Source organism: Canis lupus, chromosome 6 (assembly GCF_011100685.1).
Source record: "Canis lupus familiaris isolate Mischka breed German Shepherd chromosome 6, alternate assembly UU_Cfam_GSD_1.0, whole genome shotgun sequence".
Classification (NCBI taxonomy): Eukaryota; Metazoa; Chordata; class Mammalia; order Carnivora; family Canidae; genus Canis; species Canis lupus.
In genome coordinates this window covers 37,504,057-37,524,855 of record NC_049227.1, presented here as the reverse complement: position 1 = coordinate 37,524,855, position 20,799 = coordinate 37,504,057, and the positions used below count along the sequence as shown (strand labels likewise).

Genomic DNA, 20,799 nt, shown 5'->3' with positions numbered 1-20,799 from the left:
AGAATTGACTTTATTTTTATTTTATTTTAATTTTGATTTTTAAACACAGGGCTTAACTCACAACCCTGAGATCCAGACCTGAGTGGGGATCAAGAGCCGGACACTTAACTGTCTGAACTGCCCAGGCAACCCAAATCTATTTTAATTTTTAATCTAAAAGAACAGCCTTACAAAATTTGAGGGCCAATGCTTTAGCAAACTTGGCAGACATGGCCACATAACCCGTGGAGTGGGGAGCAGAGCACAGACCTGGCTGGATACCCATCCGGCAGTCTGGCTCCCAGCGAGACTCTTCAGAAAGAACAAACCTCCCCAAAACAAGCAACAACAACTAACTAGCATTGCTGAATGCCAAACTACTATATTTCTGGGATGAGAATCCATGCACACCCTCAGTTTAAAAAAAAGAAGAAATGTAGCCTATTCTTCCTTGGCAGGTATATTAGACAACATGCAAAATCTCTATACAGTCATTCTTACCAGAGGCTTCTTGGGTAAGCCTGCAAAGTACTTTCCCAAAATTCTGGTAAATTTCAACATCAATACTTCCCTAATTAAACATTCACATTTTAGCTTTGTAATGTAACTAGTTATAGAGTTAATTGTTAATTAACTCTAATTAATTCTTCATCCAATCTGTTATACCCATTTTCTAGTTCCACTTAGTCAAAAGTAATCTATGGTCTTGTGGAAACCATGCTCTATTTATGAACACATAAATTTGATTCAAATTTCCCTTTCTCCTCCCCTTTAAGAAATATGCTAAAAATAACTGTCATAACATCTTACTCATCCTGAACTCAGTACCTAGCAACTTATTCAGAATATAGCTGACAACAAAAAAATTGCACAGAGACCTAATTCTTAGTTCTCTTAATCAAATGATATCTACAGAGTTAATAAGCTTAGTTATTTGGGCTTCTTTATGGAAGAAAGTAAAAACCAGAAAAACAGAAGTTTTTCTGTTACAGAAAAACATACCAATAGCTATATAAATTGACAGCAAGAGAGCAAGCAGGAAAATTATTTTAAAATGTTAAGAAATGGAAAAACAGAGTAATCTTGGTTAATCTATAGTAAAGCAAATTCTTATTTTTATAGGAAAATTGCTGTTTCATCAAAAGCTGAATGACAAGAATAAAAATAACTGAGTCATTGGGAAAATTAATTTATTTGATATATTTCATTTTTATGAAGTGTTATATACATTTCAGAAATGTAAAACCAAATGTTTAATCAGGTTAAAAGAGGAAAATGTCTGTTTGATTAAAGGAGAAAATCCTCAGCTCTTGGTAAATCCAGAAAGGCTTACGTTAATTGATACTTATATTTAACATACTAAATGAGGCTGCTTTCATATTCAACCATATGCTTCCCCTAAAGCTGTCTTTTAGGGATCTGGATAGGAGAAAAGAAAAAGATCAGAGAATTTAACATTTAATCAACCTAGATCAAGCACAGAAAAGAGGACAGCAGTTTAAAAAAAAAAAGATTATGTGAAACATTTTTATTAACATACAATTTGGTATCAATTCTCATTTAATCATGCCTTTTGGGAAATCACGTAAACAGCAGTGAAAACAAAGTGCCTAAATTTTAATCAAGGTTTATTATTAAATAATAAGAAGGTTTGTTTTTTTTTTACCCTTTCAACTTATTTTCAGTCAGCCTGACTGTCGATTTCAAACAAGAAGAGCTTTTCCATCAACTGGACAAATAAAATATGGTCTTTTTCCATCAATGGACAAATAAAATATGGTCTATCCATACAATAGGCTATTATATTATCATAAAAAGGGATGAAGTATTGACACATACTACAACATAGACGAACCCAGAAAACAGTATGCTGAGTGAAAGAAGCCAGACACAAAAGGCTGCATATTGTAGGACTCCATTCATATGAAATGTACAGAACAGGCCAATCTCTAGAGACAGAAAGTAGATTAGCGGTTGCCAGGAGCTGGAGGTTTTAGGGGAGATGGAGAATAACTGCTAATGATTATAGGGTTTCTTTTTAGGGTAATAAAAATGTTTTTAAATCACTTATATTAATGGTTACAGAGATCTGTGAATATACTAAGAATCACCAAATTAATGCTTTAAATGAATGAACTGCATAATATGCAAACTATATCTTCAAAAAAAGCTTTTATAAAAAAAAGAAGGGATCCCTGCGTGGCGCAGCGGTTTGGCGCCTGCCTTTGGCCCAGGGCGCCATCCTGGAGACCCAGGATCGAATCCCACATCGGGCTCCCGGTGCATGGAGCCTGCTTCTCCCTCTGCCTGTGTCTCTGCCTCTCTCTCTCTCTCTCTCTCTCTCTCTGTGACTATCATAAATAAATAAAAGTTAAAAAAAATTTAAAAAAAAATATAAAAAAAAGAAAAAAGAAAAGAAAAAATCATCCACTCTGAGACTCTTGTTCACATTCCTTGTTCAGGAAAGTTCCACACACCATAGCAATGCTGCGGAAAGAAACAGAAACCTTAGTGCAAACTGGAATACCTCCAGGGGAGTATATGGAATTGGAAATTTAATAGCAACTAAATAAAGTAACATCATGACTGGTGCCACGAAACCAAACATTTCCATGTGAACGTCAGTTGGCAGAGGGACAAAGATGGTATCTGAGAACCATCAGCTCTGAAAGTGTTCAGAATCACGGTTTTCTTTCAGGAGCTGAAAAGAACAGAGTTAATGAAGCTACTCTAGCTAAGAAATTCGCTGTGAAATGTGTGTTAGAGACAAAAACAGAAAATTTTTTGTTTGCATGGTAGTTCTAAGAGTTTTGACCTTGCGCAGTTACTTACACACTGAGTCAGTGCTTCAGTCCTAGAAACATGTGACTCCAACAGGCTGTGAATAACACTTTCTCTAAGGGGAGCTACAGTTTCACAAGGTGGGTCTTTGTTGGGGTGAAATTCTCTCTCAGGTCAGATGACACATGTAGCCAATGACAACACTGCCTTTGAGGACAAAGTAGAGTGTTTTTCCTTTGCCACTTTGTTTCACCAGCAATGGACATTACAACAAATATTATATTACTTTTCCTGAGCCACTTTGCTGTTCTTAAGACAGGATAAGAAGACCATTCAAAATCTTTTATAAATCCTTTATAATTAAATCCAAGGGGATCCCTGGGTGGCGCAGTGGTTTAGCACCTGCCTTTGGCCCAGGGCGCGATCCTGGAGACCCAGGATCGAATCCCACGTCGGGCTCCCAGTGCATGGAGCCTGCTTCTCCCTCTGCCTGTGTCTCTGCCTCTCTCTCTCACTGTCTGCCTATCATAAATAAATAATAATTTTTTAAAAATTTATAAAAATAAATAAATAAATAAATCCAAGGATTTCCTTTTATCACTGTTGACCTCTAATTTCTAATTGCAAGGTCAAAGGTAGATGTTTTCCAGGTATATTAATTTTTGGACTACTAGAGTCACGCTAAATATACAGTAAATATATGACTATGGTACAAGTATACAGTTGGCAGGTCCAGGAACTCACCATCTGGAGCAAGCAAGTCTTTTGTTAATGGAATAATTAGTACGAACATTATTAAATCCAGTATTTGCTCTGTTCTACTAGTGGAAAAATCTGCCAAAACAGTGAAATTAATTGTATTGGCAACTAACCTTCCAATCTTTCTCTAAAATAATGTTCAAACAGGAATTAAAGCATATTTTTAAAAAATTTAATCACATTTTCTCCAAGCCATTTCAAGAGCGTTTCTCAAACTTACAAATCAAGTGGGGTTCCTCTAATGATACTCTGCTTTATGTCACAAATGTGATTAAAAAAAAACTATGTATTATACCCCTATAATTCAATCTTATTCATTGATATGTAAAGCAAGTAAAGAATCCTATATAGAAAAAAAAAAAAAAAAAGATTCCTATATAGAAAGTGAAGAATCACACACCTGCCCTGAAATTTAGGTTCTGTAAATCTGAGTTTCCATATGCTAGATGTGCCTAAATGAGGGCTCACAGTTTAAAGAGATGGATGAAGAAGAAACTACTTCTTCATATTAAGAACACATACTATTTTCCAATCATATGAGAAGCTCTGCTGCTTTTAGAGAAGGGAGTGGGATCTATTCAAACTTTATGTTTTACAAATAGGAAGAAACTAAGAAGCAGAAAGTGTTTCACTATAGCAGAGAAAACATCTTAAGATGAAAAGCTAATTCTCCAAATTTTAGACAGCTCATTCACAAAACAAAAATTAACATTAATGACCATAAGCATTCTCTTAGGGGGAAAAGAACTCATATATGAAGTTACAGAATACAATACAATCCACACTTTGAATATTAACACTTAACAGGGTAAAACTCACTGAACCATGTGCAATAGACTCTTTTACTTAAAATGTCAAAGCCTTAATGGTTTATTGTATTTTAATATCCCATATACAAGAAAATAAATCACATACATATGGGTTTTCTTCCTCTCTACAAACTAACTGGTGAAAAGCTGAAGTTAATATTTCCCAAACAATTCAAACATGAATATAAATGATTCAAAAGCTGCTTTCAGTAGCACATTTTTCTGTGGAAGGAAAAAAAATGAATTTAATAGCATTACATAAAAATCCTGGAAATTATGCACAAAGACTATCCTGGAGCTTTGCCAAAAAAAGGATATGCTGGTTTTTCATGTGCATAAATGATAATCAAATAAGAATTATAAGGAGCTACAGTATTATTAAAGATAAATACACTCCTTGAAATCTCCATTTTAAAAAGCTTAAAAATGACTGCCTAAACTAAGCCATTCAACTCCACATTTCCTGGGCCCTAAATAAACACTTGGGTTTCAGTGACCTGAGTTACTGCCCTACAGCCCAGCCCCCACTGCCTGGCAGCCTTCACTGGCAGCACCCTGGAGCCCTCAGTCCTGAGGCTGCTCGTTCTCCAGCACCCATGCCCTAGGTCACCAGGCACTGTGTGTTTGCAGCTCGCTCTCTCTCTCTGCCTCCTTCCCTGGGTCCTTGCAAGATCCTACCTATCTATTTAACCACTCAACCATTCCTTAAAAAACAATCATTGCCCTCCATCTACCTTCTGGTCTATTCTGTATGGATGTCCAGGGTGTAGTTTCACATACAAGACAGTGCCCACATGTAGAGTGTAAGTAGTTATAGTATATATTCATGCAATCATGCATTCATTTAATCACTGAAACAAATATTATTGAGCATCTACTATATGCCAGACTATGTTCCCAGCACTAGAAATACAGCAGAAAATAAAACATGGGAAAATCCCTGCTCTGGAGACACATTCTGGTGGGATGAAGAAAGATCCTAAACAAAAATAAATAAGTCAAATACACGTTATGCAAGATGGAAAGGGGAGCGGCAGGGCAGTCATTCCAGGAAGCATTATTCAGAACAAGTTTCCCATGAAGGGAATTCCTGGAGTTGGGCCTTCTGGAACGTTCCACAGCTGTGCTGGAGGAGGGGGCTTCCTGGGCTGAGGGCACTCTTCAGTTTGCAAACAGTCTACATTTTGGTTTAGGATTCCTTTCATTTTATTTCTTTGTCTCCACTTATCCACATTCACAGGCACCTGTCCCTGGGCAGGCGTTAGTGGGAAGAGAGGACAAACAAATGCTGCATTGCTCTACAATTCTCAGTTGTAAGAATACAAATTAAAGCTTCCAAAGAACTTGAAGCAGCACAAACTGTTTCTTCTGCAGCGCTGTTTCCTCATATAAACATGCATATACTATTAATTTTCTTTTTTAAAAAGGAGAGAGGGGATCCCTGGGTGGCGCAGCGGTTTAGCGCCTGCCTTTGGCTCAGGGCGCGATCCTGGAGACCCGGGATCGAGTCCCACATCAGGCTCCCAGTGCATGGAGCCTGCTTCTCCCTCTGCCTATGTCTCTGCCTCTCTCTCTCTCTCTCTCTCTCTGTGTGACTATCGTAAATAAATTTAAAAAAAAATTTAATAAATAAATAAAATAAAATAAAATAAAATAAAATAAAATAAAATAAAATAAAATAAAATAAAATAAAAAGGAGAGAGGGGATCCCTGGGAGGCTCAGCGGTTTAGCACCTGCCTTTGGTCCAGAGCATGATCCTGAAGTCCTGGGACCGAGTCCCACATCAGGCTCCCTGAGCCTGCTTCTACCTCTGCCTGTGTCTCTGCCCCCCCCTCTCTCTCTGTCTCTCATGAGTGAATAAATAAAATCTTTTTAAAAAATAAAAATAAAAAATAATAAAGGAGAGGGAAAACTAGCTCAGTCTCTTGGAATAAACCTATCAAACAAAATTAATGAAATTTTAATACCTATTCTCATCTCCTTAAAAATATTACTAAATGTGTAATATTACTAAATGTGTAAAAATTAAAGACTACAGGGTTGTATGAAAAGAACTCAGGTGCAACCTGAAGGTGCTCCCATAGGCCCAAGATGGGACAGTTTAAGCATCAAAAAAAAAAAAAATGATCTTGGTAACAGAGTGAAATATATTAAATAAGCTAAAATCCAAGAATTTATTGACTCTTGAAAGAAGTCATTGGTCACTTTTGGAAGAGGTTAAGAAACCAATTCAGCCTGGAAACCCTACAAGGGGCAGGCAGGGGGAGAGGGAGGTCCTGGGTGGCTCCATCAGTTAAACGTCCCACTCTTGGTTTCTGTTCAGGTCATGATCTCAACGTCCTGGGATTGACCCCCACTCCCAGTGCAGAGCCTGCTTAAGATTCTCTCTCTCCCTCCCACTGCTCCTCCCTCTAAAAAAAAAAAAAAAAAATCCTATAATGGGAAAGAAGCAGGCAAATAAAATATAAACTTCTAAACATACATAGTTCCCATAATCCTAAGACTTCAGAACAGCTGAGATAACAATGTGCATCCATGCAAACACTCTGGGAGCTGGAAAAAGCTACACAAAGGTATAGTTATTTTTCTGCCATTGATGCTGCAAAAAAAAATTGCTCCACTCTCACTACCTAATGCATCTAATCCCTATTGAGTGCCACTGGGTGCCAAGTACTTTTCTACGTACTTAACATCATTTTCTCCTTTAATCCTCACCACAATTCCACCAAGTGGGCACTAGTGTTTCCTAATACAGCCCCCTTGGATCTAAATACTGGCTTTACCACTATGTGGCCACCCTGTGTCACTTAATCTCTGTGCTTCAGTCCTCTCACCTATGAAATGGAAATGATAAGTCCCTACCTCCCAGCCCCATTTGTAATATAAGTAAATCTAGTGTATATTTGTTCAGGTGATAATTTGATTAATGTCTACTTCCCCTTCTAGGCTGCATGCTCCCAGAGTGCAGAGGGCTCTTTCTCCAGAACCTAGCCCAAGCTTCACAAATAATAGGAACTCATCTGATATTTATTGAATAAGTAAATATATGAGTTTATAGTAGAAAACGGCAGAGCTGAATAACTGTTCTAGTTCAAACTTCAGCCAGTATCTCCAGAGTCACCAAGCTGAAGATTTCCCCATAATTCCTCAATTATCAAGGGCCACATCATCTTAAGTACCCCTAAGCTCTGGGGACCAGAAGCAGCCCAAGAACAATGCTGCCTGCACTCCCTGGGGTTTTCAGTAAATAAGTTGCCAAATTTGGCAGCTCCAGTTTAACCAGGGCAAGCTACACTCTTTTGTATTTTGGACACTTGCCCTTTTTAATTTGAAAAACTGACACAATCACAGTCCCTGGTGTGTTTTGGGTTTCAGTACCAAATTATACAAGACTGCACCAGAGTGTAGGAAAAAAGAAACACACTTGAGTACAGTACAAAATGCGACTCAGCCGGACAGAAGAGTTGGTTATTATTAATCGAATAAATCAATCATGGGCAAGTCACTACACTAATAAGGGCTTTCCTTCCAGTCCTCTCACTCGATTCTCCCAATAACCCTCTGACAGAGGTACTGTCACTTCTGTAAATTGGAGAGTCCCTACATAGCTTGCCCAAGGCTCCCCAGTTCAGAAACTGCACAACTGAGGACTGAATGCAAATATATCAGAAACCAAAACCCATGCAACCATCCACTAAACTATATTGCCAAAGGGTAAGCCCTGGGGAAAAAAATTTAAGAAAAACAAAGTTGATGGGTCTTCATTGTGAACTCTAAACACATCAACAAAAATTTGGCAGAGCCAGAAAGGAGTTTAGAAAAAAATAAAGGTATGAACTAAAGTCACTTGGTGCTTCCACAGTAAATGCACCATGTCCATCATATGTCCAGTCTGAGAGGTTTCGTATACATGAGAGTGTGTGTTTGGGTAGCAGGTACAAAACCCTTAGGCTTCCTATCTTACAGCTTAGAGAAGCATTCCCAAAGTATTTCTGCAGACCCTCAGGGGTCCCAGAGACCTCTGCAGGGCATCCATCCGTGGGGTCAAAACTATTCTCATAATGCTAGCACATTATTTGTCCTTTTCAGTGCTGGCATCAGTATAAAAGCAATTGTGGGTAAAACCACTAGGAATCAAGGTGGTGACACCAGGCTGTCTGAATTATCATTGTGTTCTTTACTACGATGCACTTGCAGAAGGAAAAAAAAATTACTCCATTTCACCTAAGATGGTAATGCAGTAAAAATAAATAATTGTGTTAAATTTCAACCTTGAGCAACTGTGTTAAAATAGGAAGTGGGGCCACAGCATTGCCACTGCACACGCATAGAAAAGCACCTCCACAGTTCTCTGGGTTGCAAACTGAACTAGCTGCTTTTTGGATGGAACATCATTTATACTTGACCTACAAACTGCGGTCACTCAGACTAGCATATTTAGCAGATTGTTCCTAAAAAATGAACAAAATGAGTCTGTCACTTCAAGAAAAACAACTGACAATATTTGTTGCCAGTGATAAAATTCAAACTTTCAAGTGAAAACGAGAATGAGAAAACTTCTGCCGTTGTGAAGTCGACATCTTCCCGGTATTTAAAAACTCTGCTTATGTCAACATTTGAGAGACCTGCAAACTCAAGAAACCAATAGTTTCCAAATGACCAATGCATTATGTTACAAAATCACACCTGGGTAAAGATTAATTTAAAAATAAATGCAGGGATCCCTGGGTGGCGCAGCGGTTTGGCGTCTGCCTTTGGCCCAGGGCGCGATCCTGGAGATCCGGGATCGAATCCCACGTCGGGCTCCCGGTGCATGGAGCCTGCTTCTCCCTCTGCCTCTCTCTCTCTCTCTCTCTCTATCATAAATAAATAAAAATTAAAAAAAAAAATAAATGCAGTTTTGGGGCGCCTGGCTGGCTGAGTCGGTAGAGCACGTGACTCTCAATCTTGAGGTCGTGAGTTCAAGCCCCATAGTGGGCATGAAGCCTACCTATAAAAGGTGGCGGCGTGGTTTTAATCCCATACCAAAAAACTGACTAATAGGATTTCAGATTCCATTTGTAACTAATCTTCAAGAAACTACCACTTACTGAGTGTTGGTGCAGCATCAAAGAAAAATAGCCACAATTACCTAAAAAAGCTATTAAAATGTTCCATTACTGAACTAGGTATCTCTGTGAAGCCAAACTTTCTACACATTCTTCAACATCCTGCAACAGACTGAATGCTAAAGCAGTTAAGAAAATCCAGCTAACACATTTAAAAAGGGTTCAACTGGTAAATTCTTAATGTGTATTTAAATAGTTTTTTCAAGAATCCAGCAGTTTTTTATTAATCTGGACATTACGGAGAAAATGTAAAGGCAAAAATGTAAAATGGTATCATTCTTCTCACCAAATATCTTTGATTTTGAAAATACAGTTAAATTGCTGACTCACTATATTGTACCTGAAAGTATAACACTGTAAGCTAACGATACTGAAATTTAAAATAAAATTTTAAAAATATATTTAACATATAAATATCTTTATAAAAATGTTATTTATATTAACATGCAATGGGTACAATGGATTTGTTAATATTTTGAAATGAATTATAAGGAAAGATTCTCTTAAACATCTCAGTTTGTTTCAATTTCTAATATAATAAATATCAATAGATAAGGCACATAACCAAGAGCTCTTTAGTTTCTCTAATAATTTTTAGGGATATAGAAGGGTCCTGAGACCTAAGAGTTTATGAAGGGAACCACAGGCTGATGGAAAGCCTCATCAGTTGGCCACAGCTGTTCCTGATCATCTCAGTAGCAGAATCCCACCCGTTCCCAAAGCTGTTTCTGTCCCTCACTCCCTTTCTGGTTCTGCTACTGCCACTACCACCACCAGTCTCTGGGGGCTTGACCTTCAGCCTATTCTAAGGAAGTGAGCCTCTCTCCCAACCTCAGCAGACTACACATGCTGAGCATTTTCTTACAAGTGCAAAAGCAGCAAATACTAAGGGAAAACAACAAAAACCTGATTTATAGGAGCAAGTTTTACAAAGTACAGTTTCTCCAAACCTGACTTAGGTGGCCATGGGTTGGCTTGGCCGGTACAGTCTACCAGAGTATGAACAAGATTGATGAACATCACGGCCTTATCCAGGCTTCTTCAGGGAAGACTATCCCTGCCCTTGGCCCATTACTCTGTGTGCCGTAGCCCCAGTCTGCCTGTGATGCACTCAGTTCCCTTACCTCTTAATGAGGCCAGTCTAGATCTCACATGCCAGTGCTCTTCCTATTTCAAAAACTCTCACCTCCTTATAAAATTCCCTCCAAGGATGCTAGTTCCTGCTGGGGAAAACAGGTCTTTAGTGTCTCATGTGCAAAGAACAAATGATGCCAAGAGATGCATGGATGAGGAACTACTCAGCCACTCCTCTGGTGGTCAGCAACCATCTATCATCCCTGGGAGAGGGGTCCTGCAGAACTCTAATGATTAATAATCACTGTCCTATAAAAATCCCAACACTGAAATCACCAACCAACAAAAAGAGGAAAGTTTAGGCACATGCATACACAATAGAAAATTCAATGTTTTCTTTCAAGATTATTACTCCACAGCAAAGTACTGCAGGTGACATTGAACAGGAGGTAGAAACACAATCGTTATTTAAATCAGGCTGGCAAAAAAAAAAAAAAATCAGGCTGGCTAATAAAAGAAAACTCTGAAATTTCTTTACTTATGCTATTTGCTTCTTTTTAGTTTTTCCCTTTCATGGGCAGCCCTGGTGGCTCAGAGGTTTAATGTCGCTTCAGCCCATGGCCTGATCCTGGAGACCCGGACCATGTCCCGCGTCAGGCTCCCTGTATGGAGCCTGTTTCTCCCTCTGCCTGTGTCTCTGCTTCTCTCTCTTTGTGTCTCTCATGAATAAATAAATAAAATCTTTTTTTTTTTATTTTTCCCTTTCTTAATTCTACCTAAAGGATTACCGTCCTTCCTTCATTCCACCTGCCATTCAGCAAACCATATTCCTAACTTTCTTTGCCAAGGGCTAATTCTGCTCAAAAGCTGGTCCTCAGAATTAACACCTGTGTGCTCCTTGCTGGAAGGCATGTAATTTGGCCTGAAGAAGCCTGAATACGTTGTCACCAGGGGCTGCCGGAACATCAACACCACAGCTGTTTGTCGTCTCCAATCACAGTTGCCAAACCAAATTTTCTGCTTCATCTTAGCTTGCCACCCAAGAACGTATGTTTTAACGTGCACAAGACAGCCCACTCTAGGGTGCAGGTGAACACAGAATTTCTTGACATGACTTTATTTTTTTTTAAGATTTTATTTATTTATTCATAGAGACACAGCTAGAGAGAGAGAGAGAGAGGCAGAGACACAGGCAGAGGGAGAAGCAGGCACCATGCAGGGAGCCTGATGTGGGACTCAATCCCAGGTCTCCAGGATCACGCCCTGGGCTGCAGGCGGCGCTAAACCGCTGCGCCACCGGGGCTGCCCTCTTGACATGACTTTAGAGGAAGCACTGAGCTGTCAGCTACAGGCTAGCACCACAGTGGCAAGCGTACATGCTTGGGTAGTGACAAGCTATCCAAGCTGTCAGGTGAAGCAAGGAGTGCACCTGAGCAAGCAAACTGCACTTAAAACAGGTACTTGGGTAGGGCACTTAACTGCCAGCTGGCAGGCAACAAGGGCCCAGACTGCCAGTTTGGGACAGGCGTTGGCAAAGGCTAAAGCTCAGAGTGCCTCAGCCCATCGTCAATTTGAGGAATGGTCCGAGCAGGGGGATAGACAGTAACTTTCTAAGTGCTGCCTATTAGCACTTGGGGAAGGTTTTGGTCACTGTGGCCAGCAGCTGATGATGATCTGCCCCAATGCACACCAGCAAATCTTTCCCCCAGTTGCTCCATAAGCCTAAAAGGTTGGCGATAGCTACCAGATATTCCCTTCATAAAGACATGGTTGTTGCTGTCAATTTGGAGTGATTGTGCACTCCATTTCAGCTTCCTAATATTTCAGACGTTTATAGATACCTTCTGACAGTTTCACCTTCTGTCTTTGTGACTATCTACTACAGGAAACAAAAAACAGTTCCAGACAATCTTTCTCACCTTTTTGGCTTGTGGCCCAAGGCAGAACAGAACAGAGGTTTGTCCTAAATGGTGTGAAAGGATGCTTCTTCCCCTCACTCATACCCCACTATTTCTCCCTATCTTTAATAATAATTGCCTCTTACTTTTTGGATCATTTTCAAAATCCTAGTCCTATGCTGAAAATTCTTTCAACCTTCTCTCTCAGTGACTGGCCACCCTATCTAAAATTTCACACGTGCATGTGCACACACGCACACATACTCCATATCCTCCTTTTTGCTTTATGATTTCTCCTTAAAACTTAATGCAAAAGAAATTTTATATTTCACTTATTTGTTTGCTGCCTGACTGCCCTATTAGAACAGAATACCACGAGGGCAGGAATTTCTGTTTTGTTCACTGCTGTATCCCCAGCACTAGAACTGTGCCCAGCACAAAATAAATTATTTGTTGAATGAATGAATGAACAAGCCAGGGGTTCCTGGCCTGTTTCATATTCTGCAACTTGATTCTGTATTTTCCATTCATACCACAGAAACTTCAAAGGTCTCACTCATTCCTGACTCCACACTGTCCCCAAGATCAGCTCCAGAAACCTTGAAAGGACATCTCCCATTCAAACAATCAAGCCTCTTGCCCTCCAAGTTGTCTAAAATCTGGCTCTATGTCTTATCAAGTTCGTCCTGCTACTGCTCATATCTGTTCCACCACCTCTAATGCCACTGCTGTCACCGTGGTTAAGGCTGCCATCAACCCTGCCTGGGATTTACTGAAACAACTTCCTAATCTCCCGTCTCATACCCTTCCAGCCTACATTCCCGAGAACTAAAAAAGTAAGCCTTCTAAACTTACAAATTAGATCACCTAAGCCTCCTGCCTAAAGCCTATCAGTGGCTCCCTGTTACCTACAGTATTGAATATAAACGCCTTCCCTTGAGCCCTCACCCTCCCTTATCCTAATGAACTACTGTATTTACAACCCACCAAGAACCATAACCCCAAGCCTTTGCTCATGTTACTCCCACTGCACCGAATGTTCTTTCATCTGCCTGGAGAGCCACTGCTTGGTCTCAAGATCCACCTCAGTATGTGCACTGCCATACAGCGTTCCTGACTTTGCACACTCTATGATCTTTAGAACTGTAAGCTTGCTGAGGTCAGGAACTGTGGTAACTCCATCTGCTCATCCACAGCACAGAGCACATCATAAGAGCACGATGAAAATTTTCAAAGAGTGAGCGAATGTGCAGAAATAATGAAAGTCTCCCCTTCCACAAACCTTTCCAGATAAATTGCAGAGGAGTAGCTACTTTTCACGCTGCCAGGCTGGTTCTGGAGTGCCCAGTCTACAAATACTCATTTCTATAGACTCCTCTACTGGGTATTTTTAACCTCATTATCAGAAAAGGAAATGGGAGGTAAAGGCTAATGCCTGACATAGTAGAGAGAAAATATCTCCACAAACTCCAAGACAGGTTAAAAGAAATTTTATTTTATTTACTTATTTTTTTAAAACAGGGGAGAGCATGAATGCAGTCCCCTGCTACCATATATTATATGCAGTCGAGTTTCCCACATTTGGGGAAATCACAAGGGTCAGCACATCCAGGGTTCAAATGGATAAGCCACACCCTGGGAAAACCACCTTCATGATCACAGTATCCCCCTGCCATGTAAGTCTAGAAATTTTAAATATATAACTTTAACCTCATGTATAAAAAGAGTTTTCTACAAACTGTGCTATGTTCTCAATTTAGCAGATGTGTACAATGACAGGAGAACAGGACTGGGCAGCTTCAAAAAGAGGCAGGAAGTTGTGTAGACGTCCTATATTACTGGAGTCCCATCCACAAAGGTTTTCAAAATGAGCTGAATAAAGCAAAAATCATGGCCTCAGGGAAACAGTTAAAGGAGAGAATACCGTATAAAACTATCACTGTTTTAGCTAAGTCTTCCATCTTCCCCTACCTTCCATCCAGTTGTAAAACTTTTCCCTATAAATATACAACATACACAAACTTAAAAAGTTAATTTACCAAATTTACACTATTTGAAGGTAAAAAAAAATTAATAACCCATTCTAGCATATTGTGTCTTTGAGACCCTTGACTTGAAGTTGAAAATAAAATTATCCATAAGTTAACAAAAATGGGTATTGCCAAAGAGTCAAAGACTTGGCGACTTCCAGACACACTTGATGATTACATCTGTTTTTTGTTTTGATTATTCAAGAAATACACTGTTCAAATTACCACTTACAAAACTGCTATCCTTGTCATAATGTCACATAGCACTGCTCCATTCTCTGGAATCTGTCCCACAACCCCTGAGGACAGAGACTGCAACACTCAGATCTTAAAGACGCCAAAGTGTCAAGCGGGGATTACATCCGCACCACGCTCCACTGGCATCTTTAGACTCTGAGAGCAAGAGTCACCCTCCTACGGGGAAAGACAACTGCCATGACCGAATCTCTCGAGTGAACTGCCAAGTGTAGTTTCTGACCTCATCAATGTAACATTTAGAGCTTTCTAGACAGAGGGAAAGATCAGGTGAAAATATTTTTCTACTAAATCCATCAATTCTTCAACTACTAGCAAAATTAATAAAGATAAGTCAGGAAAAAGATAAAGTGCTCTCACTGAATAACATGTAAATGACATGAGAACCTCCAATCACAAGCAGAGAAGAAATAAAGTATCAGTTGAGCATATAGGATGATGTCAGGCCCCACACACAACCACTTAGCTCTCTCTGATTTATAGTGCTACTTCTCTCATTTCTGACTTAAGCTGTTCCTTCCCCCAATGAGCTTTTTCCTGGAGCTTTTTACTGTGTAATCATGCAACGTATGGGCACCACAAAACACAATAAGCTTTACAAATTTTGGCTTTTAAGAATCAACATGTTTTCTCTACATACTTCCAAAACAGATGCCCCGCCCCCCCCCCCCCCCCCCCCCGCAACACACACACCGCCAACACAGAAGATTTTAGTAAAACATAAAGACTAAAAGGGAGTGGGCTGGGGGTTAGGTATTCAGAATCCTCACTTTGGGTTCCACTTGCCTATATATATGTCACTTCCCAGGCCTCAAAAAATTCTGTCCTGTGTGAAAATAAGAAAAATAAAAGAAGCCCAGTGAAGATATCAAGAACTTAAGAGCTTAAGACTGAGACAAGAGACCAGATCTAAATCCGAAGGGTTGGGTATAGGGGAGTCTAAACACTGCTCTGGGTGCATTTCTAAAATGCTGCGAATTATATGATAAGACAAATACCATGATAAAACTGAAAGTTTAAAACTGAAAATATGTTTTGTTTTGTTTTGTTTTTAAAAAGAGACCTAGGTAAAGGCAGTGTGTACTTGGGGGTATATGATTCCATCTAATTCTCGAGAGTCCTGTAGGGCTAAGCCAACTTCCTTATTCCAGCAAAGTGAGGCCTCAAGTCGAAAAAGGTTTTATTCTTCACAGTTTTGGAAAAAGGCATAGAAAAAGGTTTTAATGGGATTTAAGAGCAACCAAATGAAACATGAAGAGAGAATCTGTTAAAGTACCTCAAGGTCCTGCCTGCTGACGGGCTCCGACCCCATACATTCATTGGACCTGCCCCCAGAATTTCAGAAACAGTAACAGCTGACTGGCAGGATACAGATTTCCAAAGTTCTCCTTCCTCCTAAAGGTCTCATCTAGGTCAGCACTGTCACAGTGTGAACAGATCTGTGATATTTGACTCACCAGAGGAAAAGTCTCACCAGCCCTGAGATGCCCCCATGGTGAGGTGTCCTGAGACAACTGATCTGCCTCCAGATACTCACACTAGAAAAAGATTGTTTGGTTTTTATTTTCCCCAACACAAACAGGGCTGGGGAGGGAGATGACGAGGCAAAGAAATGCACATACCTTTCAACTGGTCAGCAACAACGCTCTGGCCAAGGCGTTCGGTAACTTTCCCATCTTCCATTTCGTACCGATCATCTAGGTATTTTGCTGTGGCCTCAGAAATGTGAACCTTGCCGGCCACTCCGAGCTGCTCCATGAGATTGGCCAAGTTCACATCGTTGGACCACACATCGAATTTGAACCTCCTCATCCCCAAGATGCCACACAAGACGGTCCCTGTGTGAACCCCGACACGCATGTTCACCATCTCTTTCTTCTCTTGGCAGAACTGCTCGATGGCTCTGATCATGCCCAAGCCCATCTCAATGCAGCAGTAGGCATGGTCAGCCCGGGGCTCTGGACACCCCGCCACACAATAGTAGCAGTCACCCAGGGTGCTGATTTTCTCACACTTGGTCTCTTCACACAAGCGGTCGAAGCGACCAAACAGATCGTTGAGGAGACCCACCAGGGCATGAGCAGACTTATTGGCACTCATCTTGGTGAAGCCCACGATATCTGCAAATAAAATACTGACTTCTTCGATCTGCTGCATTTTGAAAGGGCGGAATGCTATAGGGGCTTTCTGTATGGAGGACTTTTTCTTCCTGTTCTTGGGGCTGGATGTGGCATGCCTTTTGACAGAATTCTCACTCTCCTCATCCCCCTGTTTCATCAGGTCATCAGCTATGATTCTTGGCATCACAGAATGAATCATCCTCTCTTTCAGGGCTTTTTCCACTTCCAGATCCTTTCCATGCATAATTGACTGTCCCACCTTGAGAAAAGTGCTCCTAGATCTCACCTGGGACATGATAAATAGGTGAATCCCAATGGCGTGGATGCAGACGTGAAGCAGGGCTCTGCTCAGCAGCTCCCAGTGTGGGGCCCCTGCTCCAGGTGGGGGAAAGCAGTCTTTGTCTCGGAAATGATAGCCAAAGGTCTCAAAGAGAACAGAATACACCACTCCCAAAAACAAGCTCAAGTACAAAGGTAAGTGCATGACGGTGTAGAGCAAAAAGAGCACTTCAATGCACATGGAAAAGCTCCCCACTTGAGATAAGCAAGTGTCTGTGCGCTTGGCTGCAAGGGTATGATTGGAGCTGTCAACACGTCCTGAGAGAGGCGTCAAAACCTGAAACTGGGCAGCCAGGGTCAGGGCGAACACGAGGAGGGTGAGAACCAGAGAGGTCCACACGTAATGCCGGGCATACAGCTTGGTGAAGGTAAACAGAAAAAAGCCCACACATACTACGAGGAAGCACAGAGCTGGGGCCACCATGACAATCAGTCTGGACCGCATGTGTACCCCAAAGTAGATGCTCCATAGGAGGCAGGCGAAGCCGACGTAGAAGAGCGCATACCGGAAGCGGCGCTGGGTCTGCGGGAAGCAGCGCTCCATGCAAGCCTCCTCCAGGTTCACCGAATCGAACTTGGGGTCCCACCACCGGCTGGAGGCCCTCTCGAACAGCTGGGGCAGCTTCTTCTGCCGGCGCAGGCGGCCTCCGGCGCCCGCTCTCCGGGGGACCCCTCCCGAGTCCCCAGAGCTGCTGCAGCTGGAGGAGATGCTGTACTTGCAGTGCTTGGGGTGGCTGTTGGAGGACAGCTGCCTGGGGTTGATTTTGACCCTCACGCTGTTGCTGTCTCCGCTGGAGTCGCAGCTCACCTCGGTGCTGTGGTGCTGCAGCAGCTGCTGGTGGGGCGGGGAAGCCATGTTGCCGAGCGCTCAGAACCCTCCCGGCGGGGGTCACGGGTACCTGTCGGCGAAGACAGCCAGAGTCACCCCGGCAGCGGTCCCGGCCCAGGTACACCCGCGCCTGAGGGCCGCGAGCTCGGCCGGCGGCCGCCGCCGAGGTCTGGTCGGGGAGGCACCGAGTGCTCACGAAACGTCTAGGCGGGGCTCCCCCGCCACCCCGTCCCGCCCCGCAGGGCGCCCCCTCGGCCCCCGCCCCCCCCCCCCACGCACTCGCCTGCTCCGGCCGCCGAGCCCCTCACGCCGCCAGCCGCCGTCGCCGGCACAGCCCTCCTGCCCGCGGCGGGCCCCTCATGCCGCGCGGAGCGGCGCCTCCCCTGCGTCAGAGGCCGGCTACCCCGCGGGAGGCTGCGGGCCGGCGGCGACGAGCGGCAGCGAGGCCCCGGCGCCGGTGCGAGCCTGAGGAGCCGTCGGCGCGCGGCCCGTCTAGCGGGGCCTGCTCCCGGCCTCCGGGGCCGACCCAGCGGGGCGGGGATGCCCAGCGCGCCGGGAGACGCCGGGCGCCGAGCGCAGGGCGCGGCGGGCGCGGGCCCCTCAGCCGGCCGCCCTGCGCGGCGCTGCCGCAGAGCCCGCTCCCGCGACGCCGACCCGGGACGCCCGCCCACGCTCGGGGCGGCCTCCCGAGCTAGCGACGCCGCCGCGGCCGCGGCCGCCGCCGTGCCCCCCGCTGCCGCTGCCTCATGTCGGAAGAGCCGCCACAGCCGCCGCCGCCACCATCTCCGGCCCCCTCCCGCTGTCACTGACAGACTCGCGCCCGCGCTGCCCCTCGCCCCACCGCAGCGCGCACGCGCGGCCCGCGCACGCCGCCGCCGCCGCCGGCCCTGGGCACGCGCACAGTGAGCGCGCGCCGGGCTGGCGGGGCTGCAGGGCGGGGGCGGGAGCGGGGCGGGCGCGCTGAGGCTCCGCCCTCAGTCCTCCGCCCGCCGCGCAGCCCCGGCTGCGCTGTGGGGGCTGCGGGGGCTGCGGGGACCCGTTTTCCTCCCGGCTCCCGCGCCCAGACGCGCTCGAGGAAAACCAATGGCTCCTGCTAGTTAAGGAGCAGCCGCTCGCGGTGCGACGTTAGGAAACACAAATGTTTGGCTCTCCGTCAGCACACCTTTTTTTTTTTTTTTTTTTTTAATAAATGCAAGTTTGCAACTATTGCATTTGCTGAAAAGGAGGCAATGAGCACGGGCCCCGGGGGCACGAGCCCCTCCCTGAGCGTGCTCTCGCAGTCGGAGCCTGGCCTCTGCTGGCTGGGTCATGGGGGCAGGCCTCCGGTAGGTGCCAGTGACAGTCCACACCTGCAGCCCCAAAGATTTGCCTGCCCCGCACCTGTGTCATCTCTCACAACTGCTTTTACCCTTCCGCAAATGAAACTTTCCAAGGAGTCTGCTATCCATGGGGCAGCCCCCCCGGCGGCTTCCCTGAGTGTTGTCTGCAACGTGCACATACAGCCCTGTACTCCCCATGCACCAACGCAGACCCTTCCCTGCATACTTAGTACCTCCTGCCAGTCACAAGGGTCTCCTCCCTCCTTCCCTCACTTTCCAGGCCCAGCCCTGGGGCCCATGCCAGTTTTCACAGTTGATTTAGAAAATAAAGTAAATGTAGTCTGTCCACATAATGGAATATTATTCGGCCATAAAAAAGAATGAAGTACTGATCCATGAAGCAACCAGGATGAATCTTGAAACCATCATACTAAGTGAAGAGAAACCAGTCAGGGAAGACCACGTGTTGTGCGATTCCATTTTCCATGAAATGTTCAGAATTGGCAAATCCATACACAGAAAGCAGACAGTTGATTGTCAGGGGCTGGAGGTGATGGGAACGGAAGATCGCCTCCTGATAGGGAAGGCATTGCTTTGGGGAGTGATGGGACTAGATGGAGGTGGTGCGTGCACAACACTGTGTATGAAATGCCACTGGATTATACACTTTAAAATGGTGTAAGTGGTAAATACTATGTGTATTTTAGCCTGATACAGATAAAAGAAAAGCAAAACAAAAGTAACAACATCATGACTGTGATATTCCTGCCAAAAGTACATAACCTTGATCTAATCACCAGAAAACATCAGGCGAACCCAAATTGAGAAATATTTCTTCTAAGTAATTGGCCAGTACTCATCAAAAGTGTCAAGGTCATGAAAGACAAAAAATGAGGAACGTCCATCAGTTGGACTAAATGGAACATGGGATCGTGGTGTGGAAACTGGAATGGAAAGAACATTAGAGGGAATTCAACCGAGGTCTGCAGCTGAGTGAATGGCATCACCTCTTGCCAATGTTAATGTCCTGGTTCTGATCAGTGTACTAATTACATGCAATGTTAAGGTTAGGAGAAGACTGCTGTAGACCGAAGGGGAAGCTGTCGTATTTTGCAACTTTAAGTCTAAAATGGTTTCAAAACAAAAAGTCAGGGAAAAGCTATAAATAAATACCTTTATTGAGCATCAACTATGTGCCAAACAACTCTGATCTCTTCTGTTTTTCGCAGATGAAGGAACTAAGATTCAGTAGAGTACAATTGCACAAGCCAGTAAGAGATAATAGTAAACTTACACTGACTGAACATGTCGTAAGTGCCAGAAACCACTGGACGCTTTCACTTGTGACCTATTCGGTCCTTACCGCAACCCTCTGAGGTAAATGTGATTGTCCCTATTTTAGAGATGTGAAACTGGGGACTGACGCGTGACATGCCCAAAGTCACAGAGTCTAGAACAGAGCTCAGGCTCAAAACCAAATCTGGGGATCCCTGGGTGG

The 20,799-nt window shown here is 43.6% G+C and overlaps 1 protein-coding gene and 1 non-coding gene across 3 annotated transcripts in view; both read right to left on the bottom strand.

Annotated features, from left to right (window-relative positions):
- ADCY9 (adenylate cyclase 9) overlaps positions 1–18,359 on the bottom strand; it is a 121,400-nt gene extending 103,041 nt beyond the window's left edge. For both annotated transcript variants that reach the window (XM_038540567.1, XM_038540568.1), the window contains exons 1-2: positions 18,266–18,359; positions 16,317–18,052 (exon numbers count right to left, since the gene is read on the bottom strand). In XM_038540567.1, the coding sequence (XP_038396495.1) occupies positions 16,317–18,009 (1,693 nt within the window). In that variant the 5' untranslated portion in view covers positions 18,010–18,052; positions 18,266–18,359. The remainder of the gene's footprint in view (positions 1–16,316; positions 18,053–18,265) is intronic.
- LOC119872423 lies at positions 13,928–14,093 on the bottom strand. The gene has a single exon (XR_005361509.1). It is a non-coding gene; the product is annotated as a U1 spliceosomal RNA (small nuclear RNA).
- Positions 18,360–20,799: the final 2,440 nt, after the last annotated feature.